Raw genomic sequence first — 14,598 nt, 5'->3', positions numbered from 1 at the left:
CAATATACTCATATAACTAAAATAAATAAATAAATCTTGAAAGAAAGAGTCCCAAACCTTTCTTTTTAAAAATCAAGTTAATGATAGAACTATGAGAGAGCACAGAGGCTGGTGACAGAAGGCCTTTTCTGCTTGGCTTCCAAGCTATCTTCTATGTCTTGTCTACGGGTAACTCTCCCTCCCCCCCCCCCAACACACACAGAGGGGGTGAGCCAGCAGAGATGCTGCAGAACTAAACTGTGTAGCTGGTGCTGTTTTCTTAGCTGGAAGCAAGTGCCACATCATCCCCTGGTGGAGCTGGTGCAGTGTTATCTCTGCACTGAGAGCGGTATCTGCTGTGGTAACTTGCTCTGGGGGAGGGACACTCTAAACACAGGCTTCCTCTAGCAACTGAGCAGGTCACGTGGGCAATGGACTGTGTACTGTCATTCCCATCCTCAGTCACTGCCTCATTCACATCATTTTATTGGACTGCCATCCTGTGGGGTAACACCTGATGATGGATGACTCCCCCAGTGAAGTGTATTCTGGGATCAGATGTCCTACCTACCCTTACCTAGTACACTGCTTTTGTGGATAAAGACTCCTAATTCCACAGACAACAGAACACAGCCACTATGGAAAAAGTTCACGTCAAGCTAGACACCAAGAAAAAGGCACGCAAGAAAAAAAAAAAAAAAAAAAGACAGTGAAAGTTCCTGCGAACCACCCAGAACTAGTAATGTGCAGAGGAGGTCTTACCTTCCATGGGGAGGCTGTCTTGGAATCTGCTTCATCCTAGTCAAAGAAAGAGGAGCTAAGGAGCTTGTCACGGAGCACAGAACCTTCCCAGTCACCAACTGTGACCCCAGGGGAATCATAGCAGCTCCTCTTTACCACTCTGAAACACATCTAACTGCCCAGCAACCTATCCAAGGCTGGCTGAAAGGAAATCATCAAATCCTCTTTCCCCCTTAGGATTTGTTCTGTGTGCATGAGTGTTTTATCTGCGTGTATGCATGGGCACCATCTGCATGCATATGCCTGATGCCCAGGGTGTTTAGAAGAGGGCATCATATCTCTTGTGAATGAATCTATGAATAGCTGTGAGTCACTATGTGGGTGCAGGAACTGAATTCAGATTCTCTGCAAGAGCAACAAGTGCTTACAGCTGCTGAGCCAACTCTACAGCTTCCTAGTGTTTTTAATACAGTAGAAGAGATGGAATGAATAAAAGAATCCCAACAATGGCCATCCTTCCTTTATGCCATGCTCCTAGAATTATTTGAAAAAAATGAACAAATATAAGCAACAAGAAAATGATATTAGGGAAAACATTTTAGAAAGATAAAGATCAAGCACGTTGTGACCAGGTAGGTGGGAGGCTCCTGTGATCTGAGCTGAGGCAGAAGGACTGTGTAATTGTAGCCAGTCTGAGCAAAGTAAGTATAAATAACAAAACTCAACCCAAAACTCCCATACTTTTGTTCTGAAGAATAGCAGGCAACACAGATGTGTAAAAGCCCAAAAAGGAGATTATAGACCAAAGAAAAAAGAAAAAAAGCAGCTCTGGATTTTACATACTTCCCAAGATCTAAATCCTTGCCAAATTCAAGTTCTATATGGATCCCATGACTTACCCTGGGCATCATACCATACACCTCCTACAGGAGAGAAGGAGAGCAGTGTTAGTACAGAGAAAACACGCTTCAGAACCTCATATAGTTAAGTCACTGGCTAGCAGAACTCCAAAATCAAATGCTTATGTGCAAAACATTTATCTATTTAAGGAACTTACTATGAACTTGAAGCCAAGGGCACTACAGACATTCAACTTCCACAGCTTAGAAGAGCATGGGATGAGGTGTGAACCACACTGGCCTCAAACCTGTGTTATGGAATGTGACCCCTGGGGCTAGGAAGGACTCAGACACCTACCTGCTGCTGCACAGCCTGCACTTCCTCTGCCATCAGACCTTCAGACTCCAGGTCTTCAGCTACTTTGTTAATGTCCTTCAGCCGAGACTCATTGGCTTTCAGATCCTTTAAAGTAAAAGCCACAATGACAAACACACAGTCAAGAGAGAGGGAAACAGAGACAGTTCAGAATCAGTGGTATGAACTTTTGAGACAGGGGACTCACTACACAGCCTTGGCTGGCCTAGAACTCACTATGTAGACCAGGCTGGCCTCAAATTCAGAGACATCTATCTGTCTCTGCCTTCTGAGTGCTGGGAATTACAGGGGATTAATTTAACCACCACACCCACCATCTTCTTTGAATGTAATGTTCTCACGGGTCATCCTTGTATACTCTCCTCCTTATTGCAGCTGGTCACATTCAATTGTATGAGGACTGCACACATTACTTAACTATTGCTTAGCTTAAACATGCCAACTCTGGGGGGCCGGAGAGATGGCTCAGCGGTTAAGGGCAATGACTGCTCTTCCAAAGGTCCTGAGTTCAAATCCCAGCAACCACATGGTGGCTCACAAGCATCTGTAATGAGATCTGATGCCCTCTTCTGGTGAAGACAGCTATAGTATACTCAAATAAAATAAATAAATCTTAAAAAAAAAAAAAACAACTGTGTGTGTATGTGCTTGCACTATATGCATGTATATGAAATCTACATGTAATCTAAATAACATGTAATCTTGTTCCCTACAGTGAGTTCCAAGCCAGCCTAGACTACTTGGCGAGGTCCTTTTGTAAAAACTAAAGATACAACAATTGAGTAATTTAGAAGGTTCCTGGTAGTATATGTCTACAATCAGGAGGTCAAGGCTGGTGTGGGCTACAGGGCAAATTCAATACCAGCCTGGTCTACAAGGGACGCTGTATCAAACAAACATCAAACTAGGGCTAAGGATGTAGATGTAGCTCTCCTGAGTTGGTTCCCTATCACTGCATGAGACTAGGCATTATGATCTACACCTGTAGCCACAATACTTGGGAAGGGAAGGAAGGCAGGAGGAAGTTCAAGCTCATCCTCAGCTACATAGTCATTTTTGAGGCAAACTTGTGTCGTAACAGACCACCACTACCAAAAACGAAGACACAAACAAACACTGCCTTTCCTTGAAATTAGAAGCTAATAAAGTCCATTTAAAGAAGCTACACATCCCCAGCACTGGACAATTCTAAGTCACAGAAACTGCACAACCCATTATCTTCACCTCAGTAATCTGGGTGAGACCCAAGAAAGCTAGTTAGACATCTTTGTTTTGCTTTGTTGTATTATTTCTGTGTTTGATGTGGTTGAGTGTGCCACAGTGATGAGGCCAGAGGACAACTTGGTTCTCTCCTTCTAGCATGTAGTCCTGAAGAGTGACTTCAGAATAATCTCTGGCCTGGTGGCAAGTGTCTTAACCCAATGAGCCATCTCACTGTTCTGAGATCCAACACAACTCCACCTCTTTTGGGACAGGGTCTCTCTGTGTAGTCCTGGTTGTTCAGGAAATGACTTTGTAGACTAGGGTTACCTTGAACTCAGAGACCCATCTGCCCCTGCCTCCCAAGTGCTGGGATCAAAGGTGTGCACCACCATGGCCATCAAGACTCAGCTCGCGCTCTCTCTGTCTCTCTCTCTCTCTCTGTCTCTCTCCCTTTGTCTCTCTCTCTGTCTCTCTCTCTCCTTAAATAATTCATTTCCATTTTATGTGTACTGGTGTTTTGGCTGTATGCATATCTGTGTGAATGTGTTACAGACAGTTGCCAGCTGCCAACTAGGTGCTGGGATTTGAATTCTGGACCTCTGGAAGAGCAGTCAGTGCTCTCAGCTACTAAGCCAGCTCTCCAGCCCAAAACCAACTCTTTAAAAACAAACAAAAATATTTTTCAAGTGCCAAGTTGTTTTATTTTTAAAGAACTTTACTCACTTATTGTATGTGAATCCATGTTTTGCCTATATGTCCGAGTACCACATACATGGCTTATAGACAGTTATAAAAACTACGTATCACCAGGAATCAAACCTGAGTTTTTTGAAGAGCAGTTGTGCTCTTAACCTCTAAGCCATCTCTCCGTCCCCTTAATTCTTTTAAATTATTAACTTTATGTGGATGGTGTTTGCCTGTTTGTGTACCAGATCTGTGCTGGTACCTGTGGAGGAAGGAAAGTGGACTTACAGATGGTTGTGAACCACCATGTGGGTATTAGGGACAGAACCTGGCTGGTCTGGGTGCCCTTAACTGCTGAGCCATTCCTCCAGTGCCCAGCTATTTACACAACTCTGCAGCTATGCTGTAACTTCTCATACCTTCTGGAAGTCATCAAACTTCTTCTGTAGCACCTCAACCTGCTCCAAGTCAGCGCCAACCTCCTCACTCGTTAGAGCAGCTTCTTTCTCATTGATCCACTGCTGTAGCTCGTTTGCTTCCCGGAACAACATGAACTTCTTGCAACTCTTCTCCAACATGCCTTTTCTCTTCTCACCCAGTTCCAGCAGAGACTGGTATCTGACAGAAGTCAAGAGGGTAACACAATGGGCAAGGGAGGCAGTTAGCTCACCACAGATGCTAACACAGGACAACCACTAGGCATCTGAGATGTGATCCAAGGCATGAGTTTGTAATGATGATGCCTAGCAACAAAGGATCAGTGCACAGGAAGATGAGGATTCTAGGCACTTAAACTACAGCCTTAGGGATAAGCACACACTGGGCATAACTTCGTGGGTTACCTCAGCCCAGGCATACTTACCCCCGGGTGCATTTTGCAACTACTATGATCACATAAGCCTAAAACCAAGTACTTAGCACAGAAACAGAAGGTTCATGCGACTGCATTGGAGATGAGATGAAGCTACATAATGTATAAAAGGGATTTTCTTGGTTTTATAATTCTCTGAGCAGCCCCTAAGTGGGGGAAGATGTGAGCTTTAATACAGTCCAACACAGGATGTTCCATCCCTGACCAGTAGGGCACTTCCATGGGGATCTCTGTTTTTGAGTAGTGAAAGAATATCAGGTAGCATGCAGTTTGTCACAACTCCATCACCTACAACACCCAAGAAGAACCAAAAGAATTTTCTAGCCCATGAAAACTAAGGCTTATAAGCTGAACTACCACCATCTTTCAAGATACAAACATAACAAATCTGAGAAAGAAATGAAATTCAAAGTTAAAGAAAAAAGTCTGAAAACCATCACTAAATCTAAACTTCCCAAACAAAAAGCACTAAGACACCAGGAATCAGAGCCCCTAACCTCTAGGCCGAAATTCAGTGCCTCCCTACTGAGGAATACAACAGAACTGGCTGTGGGTTTATGGAGGACAGATACTGCTTCTGCTCTACCACAAAACTAGAGCGAACCAACACCGTTCCAAACACAAGCAGGCAGAAGCAACCAGGGAGAGCCGTTCCACTGAGAGTTCTCCCACAGGCAGCGAAGCTGTGAGCAGATGTGGCAGGTCCCCTGCACCACCTCGTTCTGAATGGAAAGCGCTTTGGAGAAGAGCGGCAGAGGGGGATGGACAGGTGTAGCAGTGACATGGGAGCTCAGCCAGCTTCTCAGCCTACTCACAGTTCTTCCACCTGTTTCATACGCAGAGATACACTGCCGGCCTCCTTAGTTATGCGTGTCCTGCACAGAGGGGGTACAGCAAAAGCATGCACACATTAGTGGGGTTAATCTCTGGGAATGAAAAGCAGCAGCTCCAATTGGTGCCACAATGGCCGATGCCTGAAGTGGGAAAAACACAGGAATCCTTCAAAAGCTCTTAGAAGCAGCCCAGGCCATGAATGAAATCAGGGGAGAAACAGCAGGAAAATTAAATGAGAGGGTTAGTTTACCTTCGTGTTCCTGACAATTCTGCTCCATGTCAGGTAGCACTCCCTGTACTGCAAACACTTACTGCACAGAGCAAGGCCAAGGACAGTGTTGACTCTAACAGCCAGTTCAGCAACACTATCATCAACATCTGTGCTCTTGTATTTATGACCCAGGTCTGTGATGATAACATAAACCCAAGTGTCTCCTTGTTTATGCAGTAAAAAGGAAAGAATCTACAAGTGTACAAATGGCTCTAGTCATTTCAAGACCGTTAGCATCAGAAAAGCTCTCTTATTCTAAGCCCTACTAGACTTAGAAATATACTTCCTGGGTGTTCCCCAGATGCCCAAAGCTGTTGATTTCATCAGCAGAGTAAGGTATGCACTACAGGACAGACACAGGGCAATATGGGAATCATCTATGATATGAAGAAAACTAGCCTAAAAAGTAAATTGCATTCTCTGAATGCAAAGGAAGAGAGAGCAGCTCCCTAGGCAGATGTCTAAAGGGAGGCCGAGCCAAGGGGTAAGATATGAAAATCCAACCCAAAAAGAATCTTGTCAACAAGACAAAGGCAGTAAAATGTGCTTTAGAAAAGGCAGCTCAGAAACACAGGAAAAAACAAGTGAGATTAAGGTATTAGTCAAGAATCTGGGCTCTAACAAAGGCTGGTGGGTTAGGAGACTTAAGGGAAATAGAAAAGAAGACATAGGGCTCCAGAGACCCCAAGACACTGACTCTCAATCTGGCTTGAGGACTGGATTAAGCCCTGAGTGGTATCTAGCCTGTGCTGTGTATTAGAGCCCTTACTGGTTGTCGATCTGCCCCTGCCGCAGAGCAATGCTGCCCTGTTCTTCCAGGAGGTTCTCCCTTGAGGCTGACTGGGCGGGGTCCAGCTTCTTCACATATGCAGCTGGCACAAAACCCTGACGGTCATTCACTTCCACTTTCCACCAATCCTGTGAAGGAAACAGAGGGCTGTAAACACATTCTTTTTCCAAGAAAGACAGACCTCACATTGGCCTATTTATTTTATGTATGAGTACAGTTTTGCTGTCCTCAGACACACAAGAAAAGGGCATCAGATCCCATTACAGATGGTTGTGAGCTACCATATGGTTGCTAGGATATATCAGAATCAAGAGGACTGATGTAATACTTCCCTAATCATATGTAGCTCTGGATAAATGAAGAGTAACTAGGAGTCTAATAAAGTAACCTCCTTATGTTTTCCCATTCTACCCAACGACATCAGCAGAGTATACACTCCCTGGTGCTGATGCAAACCCAGGCCACCCTGTGCCTTGCCTTGTTTGTGCTGTTGAGCAAGGTGAGGATATCCCCTTTCTTCATGGTGACCTCACGAGGGCTCTTCTCTTGATAGTCATAGAGAGCCAAGACCAGCTCCTTGCCAGTCTCATCATCCATGGGGGCTACTTGTTGCTAACGATCCAAAGGAAAGACAAAATCATTAAATGCCATGTGTCACTCAAGCACACAACAGTCCAATTCTCAAGTGTGTTATCAAATACACACTTATAAGGGTTCCTTTTTGATTTTATTTTATTTTTCAAGACAGGGTTTCTCTGTGTAGCCTGGCTATCCTGGAACTTGCTCTGTAGCCTGGAAGATCTGCCTGCTTCTGCCTCCTAAGTGCTGGGATTAAAAGTGTATTTTACCACCAGCCAGCTATGGCCTTAAAGAACTTTGTCAAGAGCCAATTCAGTAGGAACTATATACACCAGGCTGGCCTTGAGATCCAGCTGTCTCTGCTTCCTGAGGGCTTGAGTGCTGGAGTTAAATATTCGTACCACTACACCCAACTGCTTGAGAGCTCTTTACTGAAGCTACCAAAAAATATTTGTCCAAGCTGTTATCCAGGTATAAGCTCATACTTATAAAGCAAGCACTTGAGAAGCTAAAAGCGAAGAATTAATTAGTTTGAGACCTGCCTGGACTACAAAGTGAGACCCCGTTATTAAAGTATCAGAAGGAGGAGGGGATTCAGCTGAACAAAACCTCTCATTAAGGGCAGACCTTTGTGTGAGAAGAATGTTGCCTACAGCACGTATGGTGATGTGCACCTTTAATCCCAACATGCCAGCACCCGAACAAAGTAGAGGGAGGTGGCCAGCCTCATTTACACTGTGAGACCCCATCACAAAGTAACCCAAAGAATGTTGCCCACCATCTTAAATATCCATCAGCTTCTTCAGCCGACCCCTGCCCTCAGTACTTTAGAAACTCTTACAGCACTGCATACCCGGCATGACTGAGCCTGCTCTCGCAGAGCCTGGATGCTGCTGCCGTAGGCAGTGAGATCGGACATCAAAGCTTCATGCTTCTTGAGGAGAGCCTGAAACCAAACACAGGGAGCTGTACTTTTCTTCGAGGCCCTTTGTCATAATATGTGACTGCAGTCTGTCCTGCACACTGTTTTTGTGAAATTACCTTTAATATTTTAACTCAAATATGAGTACTGGGTCTACATCTTCGCTGTATCTCCTCCAGCTGCTCTCACATTCGAGACCAACTTTTCTACAATTACTATTGTTTTTCACATACACACAGTCAATTCAGCATCACACGAACTCTCTACTGAGTTCACTTTCTGTTGCCTAACTGCATGTGTGTCCAGGACTGATCACCCTACAGGGGAGCTTGTCCGTGGTGGAAGTGGATTTCCTCTCCGAAGCTACTGAGCACCTATAGCTTTTTATCTAGAGGGGATAGGACCTTGTGAAATTTTCTCCATTCATGTTGGCTTACACTTACTTCTGTGGTTGTATACACCATGGCAAAAGCATGGAGGTCAGAGGACAATTTGCAGAAGTCATTCTCTAATTCTACCATATGGGTCTAGGTATTGAACTCAGGTCAAGAGCTTTGAACCAAATGACTTTACCCACTGAGCCATCTTGCCACCCTATCTCTTTTTCCTTTCTAATTTCAGAGAATACTGCAGAGTTACAATCTCTTCTTTCCCCTTATCTTACCTAGTTACAGTGTATCTGAATAATACAGACACACAAAAAATAGGCCGAATATACTTGAGGATCCCTTTTGTATGGCCACTTTGTCATTTCTTACTAATACTACCTTCAGTGGTTCTGGTCCTCCCATTCTTGGGGAAAATATTTCATGTGAAGGTTCAACACACTTAGGGAGGTTCTTGGTACTGGGAATGGAATTCACAACTATATACAAGCAATACTAGTGCGCTGAGCAGAGACCCTGGCTCTCTTTCTGGTTCTGACAAGACTGTCAAGACGTAGGTCTGAAGACTCCAACTAGCCCTTCACGAACCAAATATGAGAATGACTGTACAACACATGGTAGAAAAAAAGAGGGTAAGTGTAGTTTGTGTATGTTAAGTGTTGCATGTACATGCATTTTAAAATCTACACAGATGTTGGTGTGGGTATGCTTGTATGTGCTGGTCTGACTACATGTCTGTATACACATGACTAAGTGAGGACAACAAATGTTAACAGTAGGTGACAGGCTCTTCTCCTTGATTCTGAACTTCCAAAATAAAAAGATTCCGGCACTTTACAAAGCACTGCAGTACATTTTACCTTTCCTCTAATTCCTTTTCCTCTACCTTGCTTTCTACTCTAAGTCTGGGCCCATTTCCCAAGTACACGTGATGCCCAGGTTTAAGCTACCTCGGCAGAGTCTTCATCCTTCCCATAGTCGGTACTACCCACAATGGGCTCCTTTTCCCGCATCCAGGACTCAGCCTCATTGGCATCGGCAAAGTACTGCTGGGCCTGTAGTGAGTCCTCTAGATCTTGCCTCCGCTGGGAGGCTTTGGCTTTCAGTGCTTCCCACTTCTGGTTGAGCTCACTCAGTTTGGCCTTCACATCTTCTGCAGCAAAATGGCCTGGAAGGATGATGTGGAGTACAGACATGACAGTGGAACTCAGGTGCTGGGGCCTGGCCAGTCATCGTGGGGCCCAGGTCCATGCACTCCATACCAACAGGGAAAGAGTAAAACCAGGTCCAGTCACTGACCACACTCACCTTCCTCCACCATGGCATTTCCCTTTTGTGTTACTGCTTTGATGCGAGGTTCATGCCCAGCAATTTCTGCTTGTAAAGCTTGGTGTTTCTTTAGCAGATTCTGGACTCCAATAAGATCTTTGCCTAAAAGCAGAATCCATTCCCTCATCAATAGGCAATTAACTGTTACAAATGGGCTCCTACCACTGCTGCAGTACAGGCATCGAAACTTCCATTTCTTTCCCTCAGATCCGTCTCCTTTATGTATGTATGGGATGTGATAATGGCCTGGTTCTGCCTGGGGCAGATGCACTAACCTCTGTTAGTGGATGCAGCAATAGGCTCCTTTTCTCGAATCCAGGTTTCCTCATCCTCCACATCTCGGAAGAGCTGCTGGAGACGAAGAGAATCTGCCAGCTTCTGCTTCCGGGCCACCATGGGTTCCTTGAGAGCCTCATAGCGAGCCACAAGGGCTTCTTGCTTCTTCTTAATGTTTTCGGCATCGAAATGGCCAGCATCTTGGAACTGGCGGGCCTGAATTGTGATGCCATCAATTCGATCCTGGAAACAGGAAGATAAGGCTTGAAGACTGCAACCAATTCCCAGAGACTCTCCAGCCTATTACTTGGGGATGAGGATTAATCAGACACAAAGAAAACTTAACACAGTGCTTGTCCTACGCTGAGGATATTTGTTCTGCCATGGCCTTCCCTCACTTAAACAGTGAGCAGAAGCACAGAGCTGTAAAGACAGACACATATTTCATCTTTCCCCAAACAGTACCCAAACCTTGGAATGCTTAACATTCATCTTTCTCCCATCCAGCACTGCCCCTCTTTAGGTCCCCATTTCCCACACTACCTGGTGAGCAGCAACATCTGCCTCTAGCAGAGCATGCTTCTTCTGGAGGTTCTGGACATTAGTGAGGTCTTTACCATAATCATCTGAAGCCAAGTGACCTTCAACTTCATACAACCACAATTCAATGTCCTCAACATTGCGATTAAATTGTTGCTGCTGGTTGGCTTCACGGAGTTTTATTCCTGTTCAATAACGCAGGTTAACTTTTCTGTCAGATAATGGGATCCACTAACACTGACCATGGTGTATCCCGGTGAAGGATTATGGTCAGATCTGAAGTCACTATACAGGTTACTAAATCGTGCAGGGTTAGGGTTAGTATAACCTCTGCTCTACATCCCATGGACTAAAATAGAGGCTGTTTGAAAAACATCTTTGTTTCCATGAGATACTACCCCTGACTCACAGGCAAACTGTAATTTTGTTTGTTTGTGTGCTTTTCCAGACAGTGTTTCTCTGGCTCCCCTGAAACTCACTCTGTAGACCTTGAACTCACAGAGATCTGCCTCTTGAGTGGCTGCTTAGCCACTAAACTGTGATTTTAGGTAGGAAGGTTCTGAGTCTCTACCCAACCACTGCTTTTAATTATACTTTCCAAATGATCAAAGTATTGAGAACCTAAGCCAAGTAACCCTTATATAGCAAATATACCACCCTGTATTTCCTGGGTAGTGTCTGGTCCTAGAATGCTAAGCCAGAGAGGAGTATTTAGTTTCCCAAATATTTCTATTACCAACCACTTTTCTATCATCTATTTTCTCCTACCTTTCAGTTCTGTGGCCTCTAGAAGTTTCTTCCACAAACTGATGACCTCATTCATACGAGCTGCTACTTCTTCCTTGGCATAGTGGTTCACATCTATTAGTTTTTGCCCAGCTTTCTCTAGGGCATCAATACGGCTCTGGTTTGCTGAGAGCTCAGCCTCAAAAGCCTGATGCTTCTGGACTTTCCCTTGCAGGTTGGAAGGATCCTGCAAATCAAAGAGAAGAGGGTTCTGCCTTGAACTGTAGTATATAGAACTACTTCACACTAATAAAACAGACAATTTATGTTAACTAGTGTGGTTTGTGTGACCCTCTTTGTGGGTTTTTTTTGTTTTGTTTTGTTTTTGTTTTTTTTAGCTCCAACTAGTTTTTGCAAGGAGACTTAGCTTACTACACAAGCACTACAGGACACACTAATTGTATTACTTTATAAGCTTCATCGGTGGCTGTTTTCATCTTCTCATTGACCCAACTTTTGAGCTCATCGGAGTCACGGAAGAACTGCTGCAGGTGGAAGGAGTCGGCCAGCTGCGCCCGGCGATGCATGGCTCGCTCATGAAGGGCGTTGCGGCGGCTCAGGAGCTGTAAGACAGGTCACATGACTACTTTATACTCCCCCAAGGTGACCAGCCCAACTGAGCTGTAACAAGTATCTGAGGAAGGAAATTTGCATACTATAAGAAAGAACATAACATGACCAGGGAACTCACAGCATCTCGCCGAGTGGCTACATCTTCCATTGCGTAGTGGTTATTCTGGATGAGTTTGGTTGCAAACTCATCAAGTGCCTAGAAAGGAAGGCAAGAGTTGTCATTGTGAGCACTGAGTCCTAGTTAGGAAAACAGAACATATCCTAATTTCTCTCTCTTTTTCAAGACAGGGTAGCCCTGGCTGTCCTAGAACTAGCTCTGTAGACCAGGCTGTTCTGAACTCAAAAGATTAACCTGCCTCTGCTTCCCAAGTGTGGGATTAAAGCCATATGCCACCAAGATGGGCAAAAAGCACCCCAAGCCTATCAGTCAAGGTTTGCACTGCGTACATCTACTACTGGGCCCAGCTGGTTGATTATGTTTACCTACAGATCTACAGACATGTCCAACCTGTGGCTCACAGGCTGTATGTACTCTAGGATAGTCATAAATTCAGACAAACATAAAAATTCTAAACTTAAAAATGTTAGGAGATGCGACTGTAGAAGTATCTAGTTCTCAAGAGTGAGCTCTACAGACATGAACATCACTGTTATAAGTGGACATGCCTGAAAGACTCTGCTTGATTTTGTCAAAAATTGCAAGACCACTCACTCCAAGTCTACAGACATGACCTGGTACATGAGACCCTCAACAGTGTCAGATGTCGGTCAACAGCCTTCTTATCCTCTGTACTAGGGTAGTGTTAAGTCAGAGGAACATCTAGATTTGGGAAGGTTTCCATTAAGCAATCAGTTCTGCTCTATAAAGCCATGTCACAAGTGCAAGATGATGGGACAGTATCATTGTGAGGGCTTCCAGGAGTGCCCTGCACAGAACCCCACACCTCTCAGAAATGAACTCAGTTTACTCTGTAGATCACGGGACAAGGAGGTTCTTACTGTAATTTTTTCTTCTTGGGCACTGAGAGATTTCTCAAAGTCCTCATGCTTCTTCAAAAGAGCTTCCACACTGTCTAAGGAGTCGCCCAAATCCTCATTTAGCAGGAATGCCTGGAGAGAGGAGAGCAAATGTGAGGCACCATGGATTCATTCACAGCCTGAAAGCAAAAGCAGATTTTGGCAAAAAACAGACAGAAAAGACTCTGGCAATTAAGCTTCTGAGATCCTTATGGGACAGTCTAGTCTTCTTAGATTCTCTTAAAAACCAACCAGTAACATGGGAAAAATATTCAAACAGTTTTCAAGGAATTTCCTTTAAGTGGGGAGGGCATTGAGACAAGGTCTCACTATGCACTGCAGACGCTCTAACTCTCTAAGGTAAGAAGCCCAGCTGGCATCTAACCTGTGACCCTCCCGCCATAGCTTTCTCAGTGAGAATGCAAACAGGCATCGACCTCACCTCGCATAGCTCTTACAGCTTTTCATAGATCCAGGTTACACACCAGGTCAAACTCTAATGTTTACAAATCCCCTTTGAACTGCATAAATCTTTTCTAGGGGCCTTGCTGACTCAGCAATGGCAGAGGCAGACAGGGCCAAAAGAAACCAGCTTAGTTCCCTTCTTCACTCTATCCAAAACTGAAATGGCTCCCGTGTCCTGGAACACAATCGGCACTCACTGGAGAACATTACCTCTTGCTTGCTCATCCAGTTGTCCACCTGCTCCGTGTCTCGGTAGAAGAGCTGCAAGTCCATGCACTGCTCATACTGCTGCCTCCGCAGCTCCCACAGCTCCAGCAGGGCAGCTCTCTCCTCCGAGAGGATGCTCAGCTTGGGGGATGGGAAGCAAAGTTACCTTCTGTCTTCTGGGAGACCACAGGCTACTCATGGTAGCCTCTAGGCATCTCTCTGTGCATCAGTACTTAATGTACGTAAGTGTATCATACAAGATCTAGAAATACCACAGAGTTGGCCTGTGGGCATTCCTCAAGAACCCCATCTTGACTATCCTAGAATTAACTGTCATATTATCATAAACAATCTGCATAAAACTGTCAAAGTGACAGATATGAAGGACTCTGCAAGTGAGACAATGCAACAGGATCCTATGCACTGAAAGCTGCCAACTGAGGGGCATCACAAACCTGTTAAATAAGTTCATGAATGCCTACGATACTTGACTGACATCTGTCTCCTAGTTATACCAATTATTAAAGCAGGACTGACTCTCTACAAAGTCCTTTTAAAAAATAGGAATGTGTCATACATGCTTGAAAAAAAAGTCTCTTGGGCAATATATCACATACATACAAATGTGTGTGTACACACACAAACGTCCCTCCCCTGCCCAAGAGGGTTTGTATAGTAATATGGTTTGGAGCTCGCTATGTAGACCACACTGACCTCAAATTCACAGAGATCTGTCTGCCTGCCTCTTCTCTCTACTGCTGTGAGTTAAAGATGTATGTATGCCATATGGCCAACAACATACCAGGAAAAAGCTGCCCTTTTGTGGCACAGTCTTGGGCTAGAAATGTTCTTACTTGATGGTGGGTCCCTAACTGGCCCCAGAGATACAGAAGCACTCCCTAGTCCTGCCTTTCTCCTTAAAGGCCCCTT

At 44.6% G+C, this 14,598-nt stretch overlaps 1 protein-coding gene across 4 annotated transcripts in view; it reads right to left on the bottom strand.

Moving 5' to 3' along the window:
• The window catches only part of SPTAN1 (spectrin alpha, non-erythrocytic 1), a 63,813-nt gene that overhangs the window by 24,332 nt on the left and 24,883 nt on the right, over positions 1–14,598 (bottom strand). For 2 of the 4 annotated variants that reach the window (XM_080927746.1, XM_080927747.1), the window contains exons 11-27: positions 13,672–13,809; positions 12,979–13,089; positions 12,098–12,175; positions 11,814–11,969; positions 11,389–11,593; positions 10,624–10,805; positions 10,080–10,323; positions 9,784–9,906; positions 9,426–9,643; positions 8,021–8,113; positions 7,066–7,200; positions 6,568–6,716; positions 5,509–5,568; positions 4,242–4,440; positions 1,918–2,022; positions 1,620–1,643; positions 742–777 (exon numbers count right to left, since the gene is read on the bottom strand). In XM_080927746.1, the coding sequence (XP_080783872.1) occupies positions 742–777; positions 1,620–1,643; positions 1,918–2,022; positions 4,242–4,440; positions 5,509–5,568; positions 6,568–6,716; positions 7,066–7,200; positions 8,021–8,113; positions 9,426–9,643; positions 9,784–9,906; positions 10,080–10,323; positions 10,624–10,805; positions 11,389–11,593; positions 11,814–11,969; positions 12,098–12,175; positions 12,979–13,089; positions 13,672–13,809 (2,256 nt within the window). The remainder of the gene's footprint in view (positions 1–741; positions 778–1,619; positions 1,644–1,917; positions 2,023–4,241; positions 4,441–5,508; positions 5,569–6,567; positions 6,717–7,065; positions 7,201–8,020; positions 8,114–9,425; positions 9,644–9,783; positions 9,907–10,079; positions 10,324–10,623; positions 10,806–11,388; positions 11,594–11,813; positions 11,970–12,097; positions 12,176–12,978; positions 13,090–13,671; positions 13,810–14,598) is intronic. The other 2 variants (XM_080927748.1, XM_080927749.1) reach the window with 1 other exon arrangement.

Source organism: Micromys minutus (genome assembly GCF_963924665.1).
Source record: "Micromys minutus genome assembly, chromosome: 13".
Taxonomy (NCBI): Eukaryota; Metazoa; Chordata; class Mammalia; order Rodentia; family Muridae; genus Micromys; species Micromys minutus.
The sequence above is the reverse complement of the archived record's forward strand: the minus strand, read 5'-3'. Positions and strand labels throughout refer to the sequence as shown.